Source organism: Hemicordylus capensis, chromosome 9, assembly GCF_027244095.1.
Source record: "Hemicordylus capensis ecotype Gifberg chromosome 9, rHemCap1.1.pri, whole genome shotgun sequence".
Classification (NCBI taxonomy): Eukaryota; Metazoa; Chordata; class Lepidosauria; order Squamata; family Cordylidae; genus Hemicordylus; species Hemicordylus capensis.
This window is the reverse complement of record NC_069665.1, coordinates 410043-424416: the sequence shown is the minus strand read 5'-3', so window position 1 is coordinate 424416 and position 14374 is coordinate 410043. Positions and strand designations below refer to the sequence as shown.

The 14374-nt window shown below is 60.3% G+C and overlaps 1 protein-coding gene across 6 annotated transcripts; it reads left to right on the top strand.

The window, feature by feature from the left end:
• Positions 1-1415: 1415 nt before the first annotated feature.
• On the top strand, positions 1416-12216 carry LCAT (lecithin-cholesterol acyltransferase). Of its 6 annotated transcripts, none has more exons than XM_053271133.1 (6): positions 1416-1614; positions 5392-5548; positions 7094-7209; positions 8740-8835; positions 9804-10028; positions 11256-12216. In XM_053271133.1, the coding sequence occupies exons 1-6, from the start codon at positions 1467-1469 to the stop codon at positions 11834-11836; spliced, it is 1323 nt and encodes a 440-aa protein (XP_053127108.1). In that variant the 5' UTR covers positions 1416-1466; the 3' UTR covers positions 11837-12216. The 6 variants fall into 6 exon arrangements, with proteins under 6 accessions (XP_053127108.1, XP_053127104.1, XP_053127109.1 ...); XM_053271129.1 differs by having other exon boundaries at positions 7068-7209; positions 8740-9418; XM_053271134.1 differs by having other exon boundaries at positions 1481-1614; positions 7068-7209.
• Positions 12217-14374: the final 2158 nt, after the last annotated feature.

The following is a 14374-nucleotide window of genomic DNA, read 5'->3' as shown; positions in this document are numbered from 1 at the left end:
TGTGCCAGATGCTTGCCCAAGAGCAGTGGGTCTGGTGTTGCGGCAACAAGAGAGCTACGCAGCAGCATGCTGGTGATGGGGGGGCTGGGGTGGAAGGAGGCAAGCAGGGGCGTAACCACCATTAGGCAAGGGGAGGCGGCTGCCTGGGGGCCCCCACGCCTCGAGGGGCCCCCCAGAGGCAAGTCACATGTGAAGTGAGTGTGTGTGTGTATCAGCGAGGGGCCCATTTTAAAATTTCGTCTCTGGGCCCACTCCAGCCTCGTTACACCCCTGGAGGCAAGGGGCATCAGAGCAGCCCTGCTGGGTCAGGCCCAGCGTCCGGCTTCACCCAGTGGCCCACCAGATGCCGCCTCTGGGGAGCCCCCAGGCAAGAGGGAGGCCACTGAGAGGCATCTCCCCTTTGCATGCTCCGCCTGAAAGCAGCAGAGCCCTGAGCTGGCACTGCCTGTGGATATTCCGGCATTTGTCTGCAACCATCTCTCCTGCAATGAGGGGCACCTGAGATTCTGCCCGGAGTCCACATTTTCCAGTGTGTTCCAGCCGCCTTGTTTGAACATAACCACTAAAAGGAGAGATCCGGCAGGCAAACGGGCCTGAGCTTCCTCCGTGCCCTTTCCATAGGACGTTGCTGCTCAACCTGCCTCCTCCCCGCATGTGCCTCGCTGTAATCGGCCTGGGTCTCTCTCCGGTCCCTGGCCTTGTTGTGCCCCTAAAACGGAGAGGGGGGCTCGGCTCTGACACTCCATGGCGGTGCCACCCAGGAGGACGCCCTGTTGCGCTTCTGGTGACAACAAACTGAGCACCTGACGGCCTTTTGCTCTGGAAGTGGCGTTTTTAGACCCCAGGCCAGGAAGGGCTGCTGCTTCTGTGAAGAGACCTGCTCTGGACCCTGCTGAGATGCTGGCCGTGATGATGTGCAGGAGGAGGCCAAAGGCTTTCCTGATGCTCGATGCGGGCAGAGTCGGTTTTGAGTAGTAGGCTAGTTTTGGCTTGAAAACAACCAGCAAGGAGGGCATCAAAAGTGCAACTTCTGGAGGCATCGTGCCAAAATGTGCTGGGGCACAGGAGACTGGCTGGAAGCCCTGTTCCTGTGAGCAGGAATCTCTGGCAGTCGCATGCATGTTTTTGATTATTCTGGAAAGCGTTTGTGTGGTGGAGAAGGCACCATCCTCCTCCCTGGAGCCATTTTTTGCATTCCTTGTCAACTGCAGCCCCACCCCCACCTCTGGAGGCCCTTTTGTAGAACGAGAGAGACCTTCAGCTCTGGCACCAGCGCTGGATCCCTGGAGGTTGAGGCCAAGAGGCAAGGACAGCCCTTTGAGGCTGCCCTACTATGCCCAACATCTGCTAATGATTTCCCATCTTCCCTCCCTCCCTCCCTCTCCTCCTCCCCACTGTGTCCTGGGACAGAGCAGTTGTTTGCTAGACCAGGCTGGGCTGGCTCAAGGTGACCTGCAGAGCCCACGATGGGGAGCCTGGCCAGGCCTGTGGGGCTCGTCCTTTCCTTCTCCTTCCTCCAGCCGGGAAGCGCCTTCTGGCTCTTCAACGTTCTCTTCCCACCCAGCACCACCCCAGAAGCTGCGCTTTCCAACAATACGTCCCCAGTGGTGCTCGGTAAGTTGGGGAGAACTGGCCCCGGGGATGTGGAGGGAGCTGGGCAGAGGCCACACCGCTTGTTTTGTTTGTACGCTGCCCCAAATCTCTGTCACTGGGCAGTTTAAACCCCTGCAGGGGAGACTCCAGGGCTGCCCCCGAGCAAGGCACCGGGCCCAAGGGGCTGGGCTGGGGGTGGGGTGACAGGTCCAGCAGCAGCACAGTCTTCTGGGAACTGCAGGCTGACCTGGGTTAGGACCTGGGGATGGAGCAGGCTCTGTGTCCGCTTGTTCTGGCTGGAAGGGGACCCTGCCCCTCAGAAAGCATGGGTGTCTGGAATCTTGAATGGAGAAGGAGCCTGCTGCAGGTCCAAGGGGCCCTTCCTTCTGGTGTGTTCCTGCCCACAGGAGGGATCGCTCAGCCCAGGCACGTCCCACTGAGATCTTGATCCTTCCGCACCTTAGACTGACAAAATGGTGGAGGGGTGTCCACATGAGCTGTGCCGTCTTGATCCAGTCTCTTGCCAGCTGTGCCTCTTTCTTCCCTATCCTTGGCGTGGAGGGTGTCGTAGGTTGCAGGGCTTGCAAACAGAACCGCAATGAGAGTGGGGACTGGCGCAGTGGTGAAGTCACAAAGCTGCTGATCCCTGCACTGGACGGAGGCTGTGATGTCCCCCGTGCAGTTCCTCAGAGAAAGTTGCCTTTGAGGAATGCTTTGGTCTTCTCCTCCCTCTCAGAGTTCTGACCGTACTTCAGAAATAACACCAGCAAAGTGCCTTTTTGGCACTTCGGGGAGGACAGAAAACCTTGTAGGGGTTGCTGCAGAAGAGGCCCTGCCGGTCTTCCTTGTATTGCTGCCCCCCGCCCCCCCCCCGCCCCCAGTTCTCTGCATTGAGGGCAGACCGTTAAACTCCTAGGAGTCACCCTAATGAGAGCCCCAGAAGACCGTGCTCTCTTCACAACCCCTAAGCAGCACCCGGTTTGGGAGCCGTGAATGGCCCAAGAAGAGAGCTCCCTCCTACCACCCAGTGTGCCCAGAGCCAGAGCCTGCCCCGGCTGCTGCTGCTGCTCCTCCCTTCTGTGGCTTCCTCTGGGGACGGGGCTGTAGCGGCTGCATGAGGCAGAAGGGCCCAGGTCCCCTCCCTGGCGGCAGCATCTCCAAGCGAGGGCTGAGAGAGAGACTCCTGCCTGCCTGCCACCTTGGAGAAGCCGCTGCCAGTCAGCGCAGCCAATCCTGAGCTGGAGGGACCAAGGGTTGGACTTGCTCTGTTCCTCTAGCCACGGTGCGGGCTTTCCCACTACGGCAAGCCAGCCCCTTGCAATGCCACAGCCAGCTGCCCTGCATATGCCGCTGAGCTGAGGTTGGGCCCGGGAGTTGGTGCTGGCCGCAGCGTCCCAAGGAGGCCGGTTGTGGGGTTCATCCATGGGAAGGTTCTCAGCTGGTTTGCAGAGGGGGCAACCTGAGGCCAGGGAAGGCAAGGACAGGGGTGGCCGGAGCAGCCGGAAGGAAACCAGGTCTGGAACGGGAGGCCAGCAGGTAGATGTCAGGATCTCCTCCAGACAGGTGGGGGGCCCCCTGTCCCCCCCATCCTCTTTTGTGCAACCAGGAGAGGCAGAGGAGGAGCTCCCTCCAACGCTGCATCTTTCTGGCAGCCTTTGACCCCCTGTGTGTTCTCATTCCTGGGAACATCTTGGTGTCTCCTTCCCTTCTTCTGCACAGGGTCATCCGAATGAATGGCCCAGCGGCTGCCTAGACTTTGGTCTGTTTGCTGACGGCTTTGTTTGCTTGCCCCAAGAGAAGAAATGGGTCAAGTTGATGGGATGGCTGTGAGTTCTCTGGGGAGGGAGAGAGAAAGAGACACGCTGCCCTGGGGGATCCCAAAGGGCGCCCCCCCATCCCGCCATGAAGGCCTTTGGCTAGCACTGGGGCTCCTATTCGACCTGTAACGCCCCCCCAGGGGTACCCGCCCTGCCCTTGCAGGCTACCTGGCTGGCTCCCTTTCCCGGCAGCCTCCCGCCGCCGCCGCCGCCTCCCCCCCTCCCCACCTGACTGATGGTAGGTGAGGGGCACAGACACAGCCCGCCCCTCCCTCCACCTGACTGACAGGCCCAGCAGTAGAGAACTGCTGGATAAAGCGGAGCATCGTCCTCCTGCCTGCTGAGGCTGGGCTGGGCTGAGCGGAGGGGGGTGAGCACCAAGTCCGCCAGTCATGTGGAGGGGGGAGCTGGGGGGGCAGGGATGATCTGTGGCCACACCCCCACAGGGCCATGAGGCTCCAGAGGTTGGGGGGTTGTTGTTTTGCCTGATTCCAGGATAGATTCACTTGGCATGTATTTTATTTCCCACCGACTGTGGCAAGATTTACTCTGGGGGTCACAATTCTGGGCTGCTTCTATGAGTGCCTGAGCTGAAGAGGTCCACTTGCAAATTGTGGCTGGCCCGTGGACTGTGCCCTGCCTTGGGCTGAGGTGTCCCTCCCCTCCAGGCTGGGAGTCAAGCCACACCTTTGGCTTGGGACTGATTTTGCTCCCCTGCCGGGACCCCCTCCCCCCACAATCAAGGGCCCCCCAGAGAGGCCAGCACAGCATCTTAGCACCAGCTGCTGACTAGAGGCGTGACACTCCCTGCCACCATTTTCCTGCTAAATAGTCACACACCACGTATGAAACACGGCACTCATTTGTACCATTGTGATTGCTGTATAAAACAGCTTCAGTTTAAGGTCAGAATTAAGGTGCTGACCATTTCCATGCATGTTCTAAGAAGTGTAAAGGGGGAGGGGAGCTCCAACGCTGCATTAGGGGGCTCTAGCTCAGTTCTCTTCTTTGGCTCCAGACACCCAGAGACAAGCAGCGACACCCGTCCTAAAAGGAGAGAGAGGCTCCCTCGGCCCATCAAGCAGTATCTGAAAGTGGCAGCCGGGAGGCAGGAGAAATTAAACCATCCCTGTCCAGAAAAAGCTCTCTGGCCTTGCAGATGGGCAGAAACAAGGAGAGGGTTTCCAAGGCGCTCGTGGGTTACACCGGAACAGAGGAAGCTGCCTTCTACTGAGTCAGACCCTTGGTCTGTCTAGCTCAGTTTTGTCTACACAGACTGGCAGCGGCTTCTCCAAGGTTTCAGGAAGGAGCCCTCTGTTGGAGAGTCTGCCAGGGAGGGAGGGAACTTGGAACCTTCTGCATGCATGCATCCCAGAGCAGCCCCATCCACGAAGGGGAATGCCTCACAGTGCTTACATGCAGTGGTGGCAGTCCAAGGACCAGCGATCCTGCACTGAAGCAGCAAAGCCTCACGAGCCAGGGCAAGGGAGCTCCGAAGCCTCTTTTCTGGAGGGGTGCAAGATGGGCACCCAGCATCCTTCCTAGACAGACATGTGCAATATCCATGCAGCAAGGCGGCAGTTCTGAGGGGTGAACCAAGCGGCCTCATCTCTTTGGCCAGGTGTTTTGGAGAGTCACCATTGCCCTGACCAAGGACAGTCTCTTGGACCTTAGTGGCTGGACTCTTCAGCTGAGGACTCTTCAGCTTGTCTCTTTCACTGACCCTCCTGCTCTGCCTTGAATAGCCTGGAGATATTGAGCACGTGTATCTCCAGACCAGGCTAAGGTTCTACAGGTCAGGCACCGGAGCAGGCCCACTAGATAAGATGGCAACCCTCGTCCAGAAGCCTTTGGCTCCTGCCATCACGGGCAAAAGACCTCTAAGCCACCGCACTCTTCATGCCCTGTAAGCCCATCTGAGATGTGTTGTGGCTCTGCCCCCAAGATGGCTCAGCCTGCTCTCTTTCTCCGGCCCCTGCAGTGCCTGGTTGCCTCGGGAACCAGCTGGAGGCCAAACTGGACAAGCCTGATGTGGTGAACTGGGCATGCTACCGCAGAACGGAGGATTACTTCACCATCTGGCTGAACCTCAACATGTTCCTGCCGCTGGGGGTGGACTGTTGGATCGACAATACCAGGTATCCTTTCCCCTGCGCAGAGCGCTGCTCCCGTCTCCCCGAGGCCTTGCGCCCTCCCTCTGGGGCTGGTCCCGGCTGTCGGGGGTCCTGAGCACACTGCCCTCCCAGGGCGGCTCCTGGGCTGGCTGGGTCCCTTGGGAGGCCTGCCTCCAGCTCCACTGCACCGCCAAGGCGAGGCTGGTGCCCAGAGCAGGCGCCCTCAGGGATCTGCCCAGGGACGCCCGCCCCGATGCCTGCACACCTCTCCCCCCGGCATGGGCTAGCAGTGCACAGCAGGCGGAAATGGGCTCTCCCTGCCTGCTGCACCTGCCTAGCCGGGTGCTACAGAGACTGCTCTCCTGAGCCCTGTATCCCTACGTCCTGCTCAGTGCACAGGCGGTCTGGGTGAAGGGCGCGCCATTGCAGAGCCCCCGGGAATGCTGAGCACAGGGGCGGCGGCGGCAGCAGCAGCAGCAGCCCACTTCCTATCTGTAGCCTGCATTTGAGGGGCCGGTGCCAGGCTCCCTTTTCGCAGCAGGCGCCAGCAGTCACACAGACACATGCACCTGTGTACAGACCCAGCTCCACCCACAGGAGGCCAGTCCCGAGTAGGTTTCCTAGGAACCAGGTCCAACTAAATGTAATCCTCTGTGTGGCTGTGTGCAGAGGACGACAGCCCTCATGCGGAAGAAAGAAGGGGCCCTTTTTTCCTTTGGCATGTGTGGGGAGACTGGCGAAGGAGCTGCTCCTCGAGGACCGCTTTGAGTGGCAGTCCTTTGGCCTCACTCTGTGTGACTCGGGGCCGCTCTGCCGTGCAATGCCTTTCTGCTGCATCTGCACCCACATGGGAGTTCTGCTTCAAGCCCTAACAGCTCTCACACCAGACCATGCTCCCGAAACGCCTCTGCGGCCCCCATGGAAGCTCACGAAGGGCTGGCTTGAAAACCCGTTGCCTGCTGTGGCGATGTCACAGCAGTGGCTTCCTCTTGTCCAGCAGCGGCTGGCTGGGCCTACAGGAGGTGCTTTTCTGGAAGTCGTCCTCGTGGACCAACCTGACACTTTGGCTCCATCAAAAGAGTCAGGGCTTAATCTGAAGCAGACCTTCTGAGCAAGAACTGGTCTGGAGCACAGGAAGGGTCCAGGACGGTATGTTTTGTGCACGTGGCTGGGTCCGGAGTTCCTCCTTCTCTTTTTCATCCGCGCGCAGAATGCGTTTGGCTAGCCAGGCAGTGTGGGCACACGTGCATTCGGAATGGGGCCTTCCCGGTTCAATCTGTGCAGGACCTAAAATTAACTGAGTGGAGAGCATATGCCGTGTGTGTGTGTGTGTGTGTGTGTGTGTGTGTGTGTGTGTGTGTGTACTCTTGTGCACGCCTTCAGAGGGGCCACTGGCCACCAGGCCCCGTTTTTTCTGCGAAGCCCTCATCAGGGCCTGACTGTTCCTGCACAAAGGTGATCACCACCAGAATGCTTCAGGCCTGTCCTCTTGCCTGGGCTGTTTCAGGGGATGAGGGGGTGACACCCCAAAATGACAGCTCAGCTTGCCTTTGCTCCCCTTGTGTGCAGAGTGGTGTACAACAGGACCACCCAGCGGACGTCCAATGCCCCTGGAGTGGATATCCGGGTCCCTGGGTTTGGCAAAACCTACTCTGTGGAATACCTGGACAAGAGCAAGCTGGCTGGTAAGGAGAATAAGCTACCGCAGCCACCCCCATCGCCCCCTCCATGCCTGCCCCCTCCTCTTTCAGGAGGAAGGGCTTTTCCTGCCTGCCTCTTGGGGATTCCCGCCTGGATGGAGCTCTTCAGCACTGCTGGAGCTTGTCCACAGCTGGCCAACTGGAAGCCAACCAGCACTGGAGGGGGGTGAGGGCTGAATGGCACCCCAGGGAGGGCCACTGTCTTCTTGCCCAGCAATGCCCTGCCCCATGGCCTAGATCCTGCGATAGCTTCTACTCAGGAGTAAGTCCTCTTCAGCAATGGTGTCTTGCCAGGTCCCCGAGCAGCTTCCTCCTTGGGGCTCTTGCCTCTCTCCAGCCTCTCTCCAATGATCCCGATCCGTGCTCATCGCGCCTGTGTGCGTGCGTGTGGGTGGGTGGGGGGGTAATGAGTTGCCCTTCAGTGGCACAGCCTTAATTACTGATTGCCTCTCGTTTATTTTGCTGTATTTTTATAAGAATTACAACACAGAACTATTTAACCATTTCTAAAATGAGAAGAAAATGCAATGAAACCAGAAATTAAAGCCCTGTCGCCCGCACTCCCTGCAGAACAGGAACGGACTAATTACAGGGCAATTAAGGGGCAGTAGTGCCTCCGTCCTCTCCCACCATGCATGTTCCTGGGCCAAGAAGCACCTTTCCCAGGGGTGGGGCTTCTCTCTCTCGGCCCAGCATCCCTCCCTCCACTGGCAGCTGTTCCTGGGGTCTCCCTTCTGCTTCTTTTGAGCCTGGGAGCCCCTTGAGGACTGGGAACCAGCCTCTCATCCCTTTGGCTCTGAGCAGCACATTGAAAGCTTTATGTGGGGGTCTATGCATCAGTCCTGATCATCATCTTCATCAAAAATGTATATACTGATTTTGCACAAAAGGTTCTCAAAGTGGTTTACACTTGTATTATAATACTCCTAACAATAGTTGCACCAAGAGAGGCAAATGAAGCTCTTCTTCCCAGAGGAAGAGTGTTTAAATGTGAGGCCTGGAGCTCCGCCAAGCCTCAGTAGCCTTTTGGCAGTCTGTGGTAGCCAGGCTGGGCGTTTTAACAACTAACCGCCCCCCCCCACCCCTCACCCAAAGATAATTCATTTCAGAGACACACTCAGCATTTTGCACATGCCCAATGGCATTCTGTCCACTCCTGGACTAGACATAAACACACTAAGAGTTGCTTCTTGCCAGAGGGGAGACAGCATTCTGCACATGCCCAGAGACACTTTGCCTTAGGCCCTTTAACAAAAGCCTTTCTCTTGCGTGGGAAGCAAGGGCATTTTGCACATGAGGCGCCAGGGTACTTGGGGTAAAGAGAGCTGGCAACCTTGGGGCTGCCACCACTACCCGATCACCTGGGGCGGGGGGGGGGGCAGGGAGGGAGCCCTCTGCCAGGCCTCGGTGTCGGGAGGAGGAGTATCCGCCGGCACCTCCCGAGCACCACCCGGTGCGAGGCCTGCTGTTCACCCGGACCCTCCTCTGCCTCCCCGCGCTGCTCGCTTTCTGCAGGATATCTTCACACCCTGGTGCAGCACCTGGTCAACAACGGCTACGTGCGAGACAAGAACGTGCGAGCCGCCCCTTACGACTGGAGGATTGGGCCCAGTAAGTACACACATGGGGGGTGGGGGAGAGCGGGGCGCGCGACATACCTCCCCGGGGGTGAGCTGCCAGCAGCCCCGCCGACTGCCTCGCGCTGCCCTGCCTGGAAGCGGGGGCCGCCCCCCCCTCCCGCGCCCATTCCCAGCAGCAGCAGCAGACAAGAGCAGCCGAGAGGGAAGGTCGCCGCCGCCGCCGCCTCTCCTGCTGGGCTGGTGGCCAGGGAAGATGGCGAAGGAGGCGCACTCACTGGGCAGCAACGAGATCACCGCTGCCTGCGAGTGGCTGGCTGGCGGCTCCGTCTTCGCACCCCTGGCTGGGGCGGGCGCGGGTAGCACCGGCACCCGCCCTCCGCGCCTCCCTGGGTCTGCCCACGTGTGCTGGCTGCTGCAGTCTTGGACACTGTCCGGGCACCCCGCCGGCCGGATCTCTGGCCTTTGCTCTCTGGATGGCCGAGCGCGGCCTTCTCAGCAGCAGCGGCGGCAGCCGGGGCGGGGCACGCGGTGGGAGTTGCATCCCAGCAGCCGCTGCAGGGCCTCGGGCTGCCCGCTCTGCCCTGCCTCAGAGGGTGCAGCAGCTGCTATCACAGGTAGGCCAGCTCCCATTGGCCAATGGGAGCCCACACCTGGTCCGCTGGGGAGGGCAGTGGGTCCCACAGCTCAGAAAGCTGTTTCTCAGCCCCAAAGTTCCTTGGGACCAGCGGTGGGGGGAGCCGCCCGCTCTAGTCTGCATGTAAGGCCGCCGGGGGGGCTCTTCCTGCCCACTGATGCCCTGCCTGTGGTGTGGCTTGGGGGGTCTTGGTGGACCCTTTCTCCTCTGGAGGGCCCTCTGGGATGGGGTCTGGGGGCCCAAACCGGGGCATGGCCCAAGGTGCTGCACATGGCAGAGGCAGGCTTTGCGGCTGGGAGGGAGGGGGGTTGCTTGCAGCCCCCCCCCAGCCGTGCCCCCTGCTGCCACTGTCCCCCTCCCCCCAGATGAGCAAGAGGACTACTTCCGGCGCCTGCAGGCCCTGGTGGAGGAGATGTACGCGGCCTACCAGAAGCGGGTCTTCCTGCTCGGCCACAGCCTGGGCAACCTCCACCTGCTCTACTTCCTGCTCCAGCAGCCCCAGGACTGGAAGGACCGCTTCATCCAGGGCTTCGTCTCGCTGGGGGCTCCCTGGGGGGGAGCAGTGAAGACCATGCGGGTCCTGGCCTCAGGTGAGTGGCGGCGAGACCGGCCCCCTCCCGCGGGCTCCAGGAGCGGCCGCTGCCAGTCTGTGCCCATCACACTCCCCCCCCCGCCCCGGCCTCTTGGAAAAGGAGATGCCAAGGCTCTGCCCCTGCCCCTCCCGACGCCCAAGAGCAGCAGGAAAAGGCTTCGGCTTGGCCAGATCATGTTGAAAACGACCCCCAGAATCTCAAACTCCTATGACAGCGGGAAAATACAGCTAGTTTTCTGCAACAGACTTGCAACGTTGTAGCACTAAATCACAAAGATAAAATCCAACGTAAGGCATCGGAACTGTGAACGGCCCCTTGCTGTCAGCGCAGGGATGGTGGTGTCACCACACAGGAACCACACACCACACACGGAAGCACACGTTGAGATCCGCGGTGCCACTGTGGGAAGGGATAATCTGGAAAGCGGCCAGTTCTTGCCTCCCTCTTTCTTTCTTTCCTACCTGCTTCTGCCAGGCATGGAAGAAACTGATTCCCTGGCATCCATCTCTGGGGCCAAACTGGTGGGAGAAGCACCATCAGGAATCAGGATCAACACACACACACTCCCCCCCCCTTCTTACACTGAAAAGCATAGTGACTGAGGAAGCTGCCTTATACCCTGGCTGGGTCCATCTAGCTCAGGATTGTCTACACAGACTGGCAGCAGCTTCACCTAGGTTGCAGGCAGGAGTTCCTCTCAGCTGCCAGGGAGGGAACCTGCAACTTTCTGCATGCAGATTCTCTTCCCAGAGCAGCCCCGCCCTCTTAGGGGGAGATTTCCCATCCAAATGCAAACCATGGTGGGCCTGCTTAACAAATGTGATTACTCTTAGCATTTGCAGTTTCAAAAGCAGATATCATGATTCACCTGGCATAGCACAATGCATAAACAGAATTCGGAGCGGAGATGGGCAAGCTTCTCCCCCTCTGTCAAGCCTTGGACAGAGAAGAAACAATTTCATTCCGTTTCCAGTGCTCAGCACAATTACATTCACTTTTCAGTTCCTAATTGATCTCTCAAATATGGCAGGCCCCTGGCACATTCAGACACTGGCAGAAGCTTTGCCTTTGGGGCTCTTAACGTGGGGCCAGGTCGGGCAAGGAGGCCCCCTCAGCAGGGTGGCCTCTGTTTTCCTCCTCCGTGACCAGTCGCAGCTTGGGGGTGAGATCCGAGGCAGAGGCCTGGCTGGAGGGGCTGCGCTGAAGCTTGGCTCTTCCTTCCAGGTGACAACCAGGGCATCCCCATCATGTCGAGCATCAAGCTGCGGGAAGAGCAGCGCATGACCACCGCCAGCCCCTGGATGTTCCCGACCAACATGGCCTGGCCCGAGACACACGTCTTCATCTCCACCCCCTCCTACAACTACACCTTCCGGGACTACCGCCGCTTCTTCGCCGATGTCAACTTTGAGGACGGCTGGTACATGTGGAACGACACACAGGACCTGCTGAAGGACCTGCCCCCACCGGGGGTCGAGACCTACTGCCTGTACGGCACCGGGCACCCCACGGCAGAGACCTACATTTATGACGAGCGCTTCCCTTACGAGGACCCCGTGGACATCGTGTACGGCGACGGAGACGACACGGTCAGCAGGCGCAGCATGGAGCTCTGCAAGCGCTGGCATGGCCAGCAACGGGAGCGGGTCCACGTCCTGGAGTTGCCCGGCGTCGACCACCTCAACATGGTCTTTGACAACCGCACCCTCCACCACATCAACGAAATCCTGCTGGGGACCTTTGGGAACGCCACGGCTGTGGAGGGGGGTGAGATGGGGGAGGAGGAAGAGGAGAGGGCCCCCTGAAGCCCACCCCAAAGGCAAGCAGAAGAAGTGAAGGGCAGGTTCACATGCTTGTCTGAATGTGCCCTTCTCCACAGATGCAGTGAGGAATCGTAGGAAGTTGGAATGGGAAGGGGCCCTGGCAGCCCCCTGCTCACGCGTACCCACCATGCTGACAATGCTGTGTGCAAAGCGGCCAGATGCATGGGTCATTTGCACCCTCCTTGTGTGAGAGGGGAGGACTGGGTGGATTTCCATGCACTTGGCCCACACTTGCGCTGCAAGTGTGCCAGGAGCACATGACTGCACACGTTAACCTGCCACACTTCCAGCAAGGCCATTTGGGTGAGCTTGTGAACCAGAGTCAGGCTTGTTAGACATGCGAAGCATTCCTCTCTCTCTAACTTGCTGCACCTCTTCATACTTCCGCTTGTACATAAGAACGACTCTGCTGGATCAGGCCCAAGGAGGCCCATCCAGGCCAGCCTCCTGTTTCTCACAGTGGCCCACCAGATGCCGCCTCTGGGGAGCCCACAGGCAAGAGGTCTCTGCATGCCCTCTCTCCTGCGGTTGCTCCCCTGCAACTGGGATGGAGAGGCATTGTGCCTCTGAGGCTGGAGGTGGCCCACAGCCACCAGACTAGTCGCCATTGAGAGACCATGACTTTGTCTAAGCCCCTTTTCAAGCCATCCAAGCTGGTGGCCCTCACCACATCCCATGGCCGAGAATTTCGCTGCTTAATTATGCGCTGTGTGGGGAAAGTCCTTCCTTTCTCTCTCCGTGCCCCCATTCCTAGCATGTTGCCATGTCCGGGATGGGAGGGGCTGGGGGAGACGCCTGCCTGTGAACCCGGGGTGGTGGTGGAAAACATACTGCTCTGCACATGCCCAGAGTCCCATGCCAGAGCTGGAGGAAATGGAGAGCCCAGGCTCTAACCCCCCTCCCGCCCTGGAGGCTGGATCAAAGTGGGGGCAGGAGGGCTGTAGCTGCAACAAGTGTGGCCACTGGATGGGGGGCCAGAAGCCAAGGCGGCCCCTGGGATTCTGCTCCTGGCCATCCCAGCCCTGCTCTGGATCCCTCCTCCAAGGCTGGTCCTCAGTGGGACTTACACACCATTAGTCTGCTGCCTCCATGGTTGTGTGGATGAGGGCATTTGGGCAGAGGCAGCTTGCCATGGTGTGGGTGGGGGTGGGTGGGAGGAGAGAGGCTCCCCACATCCCCTCTTCTTCTGCAGGGCAAGGTCCGTGCTTGCCCACAGCCATCCAAGGGAGTCCCTGGCCGTGCTGGGCCTTCGCCACCCCCTCAGGTTCCTGCGCTTGAAAAGGCAAACTCCCGCTCTCGGCACTCTGCAGCCCCCGTTGTGAGCAGAGCCGGTGGTGGTGCCAATTCCTGGCTGGAGGAGGACCAGGAGGAGAAACGGACTGGCTTGGATCGGCCAGACTCCAGGCGACCTTAGGAGCAGGAGTTGGTTCAAGGCAGGACAGCCCACGCGAAGACTCCTAGCTAGCCTCTCAGACGTGCCCGGGAGTTGGAGGAGGAGCAGCGATCAGAAGCAGCCGCCAAGCGTCTTGTGGCCCCCGAAAGACGGCGCACGAGGCGCCCCGTGGCTTCTGCTGCTGCTGCTGCCGCCATCTGCGGAAGAGGACACAGGAGTAGACCGGGCTTCCTGGTTCCTGGGGTGGGCTGGCTGTCGGAAAGGCGACCCTTTCCTTGGGAAAGGAGCCAGCCAAGCCAACAACGCTAGGAGCCGCTGGTTGAGGGCGGGGGCTAGGCGGACTACTTGCGTGCTTCTGACCCCCCCCTTCTGCCCCACCCCGGCTTGAGCAGGGAGGCTGGGGGTTTGCCGCCGCCGCCGCCGCCTCTGCCTTGTAGCGTGATGAAGTGACATTAAAGCGGCTCTGTTGGAAACCTGCGTCTCGAGGCCGCCCTTCTGTCCAGCGCGGGAAGGGGCTGAGCCCGGCCGGTCTCTGCTCCCCGCTCCAACCCCTGTAGTGCGCGGGGGCCGGGCTGCCTGCCCAGCCGTCCTCCTGGCGAAGTGACCCATCCTCCTCCTCCTCCTCCTCGCTGCCCTCTCCAGGGTCCCTCCGGACAGGCCGGCATCGTGCAGAGTCAGACTACGAGCCCGCCCTCCTGCGGGGAGACTAGCCGCGCAGGCTCCAGGCTGGCCGCCTTCCCGACCCGAGTCGGTCCCGAGGCTGCCTCGCTTGTCTTCTGGAGGCGGGCCCCTTCGATACCGTCCAGGGAGGGCCTGTTCAGTGGCGCGCGCCCCGCCAGGCTCCCTCCTACCCAGCCAGCCTGTGGGGCGCCTACAACAGCCCTGCGAGGCAGGCCGCTGACCCAGAGACGTCGTCCGGAGGCAGCAGCGGCGCGCAGCCCCTTGCCCGTTACGGCAGGCGGAAGCCAAGCGGGCCGAGTAAAGCAAAGGGCTCCTCGGGACGCGCTTGTGCCGCTCCGCCCGGCGGGCTCCCGGCACTGCTGGCTCCGGCTCGGAGCAAAGAGCAGGCGCTGCTCCGGCTCTGCTCGCCGAAGCTGGAGAACGCGGCGGCGGCCGCTCGGCAGTGC

Excerpts from the sequence above, each read along its gene's own strand:
- LCAT (XM_053271129.1), top strand. The coding sequence starts at position 1,467 with ATGGGGAGCCTGGCCAGGCCTGTGGGGCTCGTCCTTTCCTTCTCCTTC. Across the intron at positions 5,549-7,067 it reads TGTTGGATCGACAATACCAG|CTTGCCTTTGCTCCCCTTGT; the intron begins GTATCCTTTCCC and ends ATGACAGCTCAG. Across the intron at positions 9,419-9,803 it reads TGCAGCAGCTGCTATCACAG|ATGAGCAAGAGGACTACTTC; the intron begins GTAGGCCAGCTC and ends CCCTCCCCCCAG.